General features: G+C 58.3%; 1 protein-coding gene across 1 annotated transcript in view; it reads right to left on the bottom strand.

The window, feature by feature from the left end:
- The window catches only part of LOC113814476 (pyrethroid hydrolase Ces2a), a 4632-nt gene that overhangs the window by 699 nt on the left and 1433 nt on the right, over positions 1-2500 (bottom strand). The window contains exons 4-10 of the mRNA XM_070117920.1: positions 2225-2366; positions 1848-2033; positions 1183-1388; positions 930-1071; positions 602-777; positions 318-483; positions 30-159 (exon numbers count right to left, since the gene is read on the bottom strand). Of these exons, the coding sequence (XP_069974021.1) occupies positions 30-159; positions 318-483; positions 602-777; positions 930-1071; positions 1183-1388; positions 1848-2033; positions 2225-2366 (1148 nt within the window). The remainder of the gene's footprint in view (positions 1-29; positions 160-317; positions 484-601; positions 778-929; positions 1072-1182; positions 1389-1847; positions 2034-2224; positions 2367-2500) is intronic.

Raw genomic sequence — 2500 nt, forward strand, 5'->3', positions numbered from 1 at the left:
GGACATCCCTGGAAAGCGTTTCCTCTCACCCGGTGGCGGCGAAGTTGGTCCAGAGATCCACCATGATCCGGGACACGAAGAGGTCCTCCTCCTTGGTCAGGCTGACGTTGAGCTTATCGAAGGAGAAGAGGTACTGCAGGTCGTCCGAGTCGCCCACGTCTGTGTGCGAGAGAAGCCTTTGTGTCGGTCGCCGCCAGAGCTAAATCCGTCACGTGGAGACGGAGCAAAATGAAAACAGTAAAGAAACCTTATCCAAAGCTGCATTTATTCACAACAAACTCGGGAAAACCTCTTGTCCCCGAGGAAGGGCTCCTCACAGGCCAGGTTCCACGCGGGCGAGGGCCCCCGGAACAGGTCGGAGAAGGCGTGCTCCCCGCGGTGCTGCAGCTCGTAGGCGAAGGCGCGGAAGCCGAAGGCGGCGTCGCGCGCGTGGTGCTCGACGGCCTCCACGTGGCACATGCTGTAGAAGCTGTCGCCGAGGAGCTGGGGGAGGGGGAGGAGGGTCGGGGTCAGGCCGAGGTATGGACACTGAGGCACAGTCGCTCCAAAGAGCATTTCTCACTCAGGCCCGTGGCGTCTGTCGATGCCCTGCTGGTCTTACCTTGACGAGAGGGTCGATCCTGGTCATGTCGAACTCCATGGGCCCCAGGTACCTGTGGAAGGCCAGGCGGGCCAGGTACTCGGGGTCGTCGTCCCAGGCCTCGAAGCCGAGGGCGGGGGGGCCCACGAGGCTGAAGTTCTGGATCATGCTGTCCATGACGCCGTCCTCCACGAACGCTGAGAAGGAAGCGAGAAAGACGTTCCCTTTTACTTCAAAGTTCGACCGCCAGGTGGCGAAATGCTGTGCAACATATGCGGGGAAAGGAAGTCTATAAATGATTGAAATGGCATTTGTGGCTGCGAAGACGGAGCCAGGCGCCGGCCCTCACCTCTGGCGTTGAAGGCGCCTTCGTCCCGCGTCACGCCGGAGAGGACGTCGACGCGGTTGTAGCGTCCTTCCCTGACCAGCGTGGCGGGGTGGGCGGGCAGGAACTCGCCGTCCACGCGGGGCGTCAGGACGTACGGGGAGGGCTGTGGGCGGAGGCGAGGGTCATGTTTCCTTCTGTCCGTTTACTGATCAGGGATGCATGAATGCACATAGACACACACTCTAATAAGCCGTCCAGAAGGAGGCTCGCTCACCGTGATGTAGGGCGTCACGGCCATCAGCTGCTCGACGGGGACGTCCCTGAGGCAGTCGACGAGCGCCGTGCTGTTGGCGGCGTCCGCGCGGTCGCCCGGACAGCCCACCATGCGGCCGAAGCCGAAGGCCACCTGCCGGTGGTCCTCCCGGAACGCCCAGGGACACAGCGCCGCCCCCGACTGCATGATGGCTCGCTGGAAGAGGCCTTCGGCGGGAGAGGAAGGAAATTAGAGATGGGAGAGGTCTCTTGGGCGACAAATTACGCATCTGCCATAGATGGAACGTGGGTGAGCTTGAGATAATCTTTAGTCAACCATCATATGCTCAAGGTCTGAATTCCCTCTCTGTCTACACATACACATCCTTACCTCTTCCCCACATCTCGATATAGGAACCTACCACTGGCCATGAGAGACGGACTTCCCAGTAGCCACGAGATGGACTTATCACTGGCCATCAGAGACAAACCTACAGCTGACCATGAGATGGAATTTCCTCTGGCCATGAAAGACGGACTTATCACTGGCCACGAGATGGACTTACTACTGGCCATGAGAGACGAACCTGCAGCTGGCCATGAGATGGATTTACCACTGACCATGAAAGACGAACCTACTGCTGGCCATGAGATGGAATTTCCTCTGGCCAGGAGAGACGGACTTACCACTGGACATGGGAGACAGCATGTGGTAGTGCACAGCCGCGCCCCCCGCGTTCTGGCCGAAGATGGTGACCTTGTCTGGGTCTCCGCCGAGGTCGCGGATGTTGTCCTGCACCCAGCGGAGGGCCATCGCCTGGTCCTTCAGCCCCAGGTTGCCAGGGAGCTCGGCGTCCTCGGTCGACAGGAATCCTGAGGGAATCGACCGCATTAGCCCTTCATGGCTCTGGTGCAATGACGAGGAAGCGAGAATTGACAAAATGCACTAGATGAAAAATAGTCTTCATCAGATACTCAGCGCAATCCCATCTGATCACCGACAAGAAAGCCACTTTCGCACGCAACATGCCAACATAGACACCGGAAGCGGCACCGACACGAACCCAGGACGCCGAGGCGGTGCTGCAGGACGACGAGGACCACGTCCTTCGCCAGGAGGAACTCCGGCTGGAACAGGGGCGTCGCGTCGCTGATGAAGCCTCCTTGGGGAAGCCACACCATCACGGGGAGGTCAGTCCGGTTGGGCTGAAACACAATTCAGATTTCTAGTCGTAAGGCTACCAATGATTGCAAAAACATGCGAAAACTAATGTTAATCAGACAAGCAAAAAATGAATAAAAAATGACTAAAGACGATGCTCAAATCGCTGACTGTTAGA

This window comes from Penaeus vannamei, chromosome 41 (assembly GCF_042767895.1).
Source record: "Penaeus vannamei isolate JL-2024 chromosome 41, ASM4276789v1, whole genome shotgun sequence".
Classification (NCBI taxonomy): Eukaryota; Metazoa; Arthropoda; class Malacostraca; order Decapoda; family Penaeidae; genus Penaeus; species Penaeus vannamei.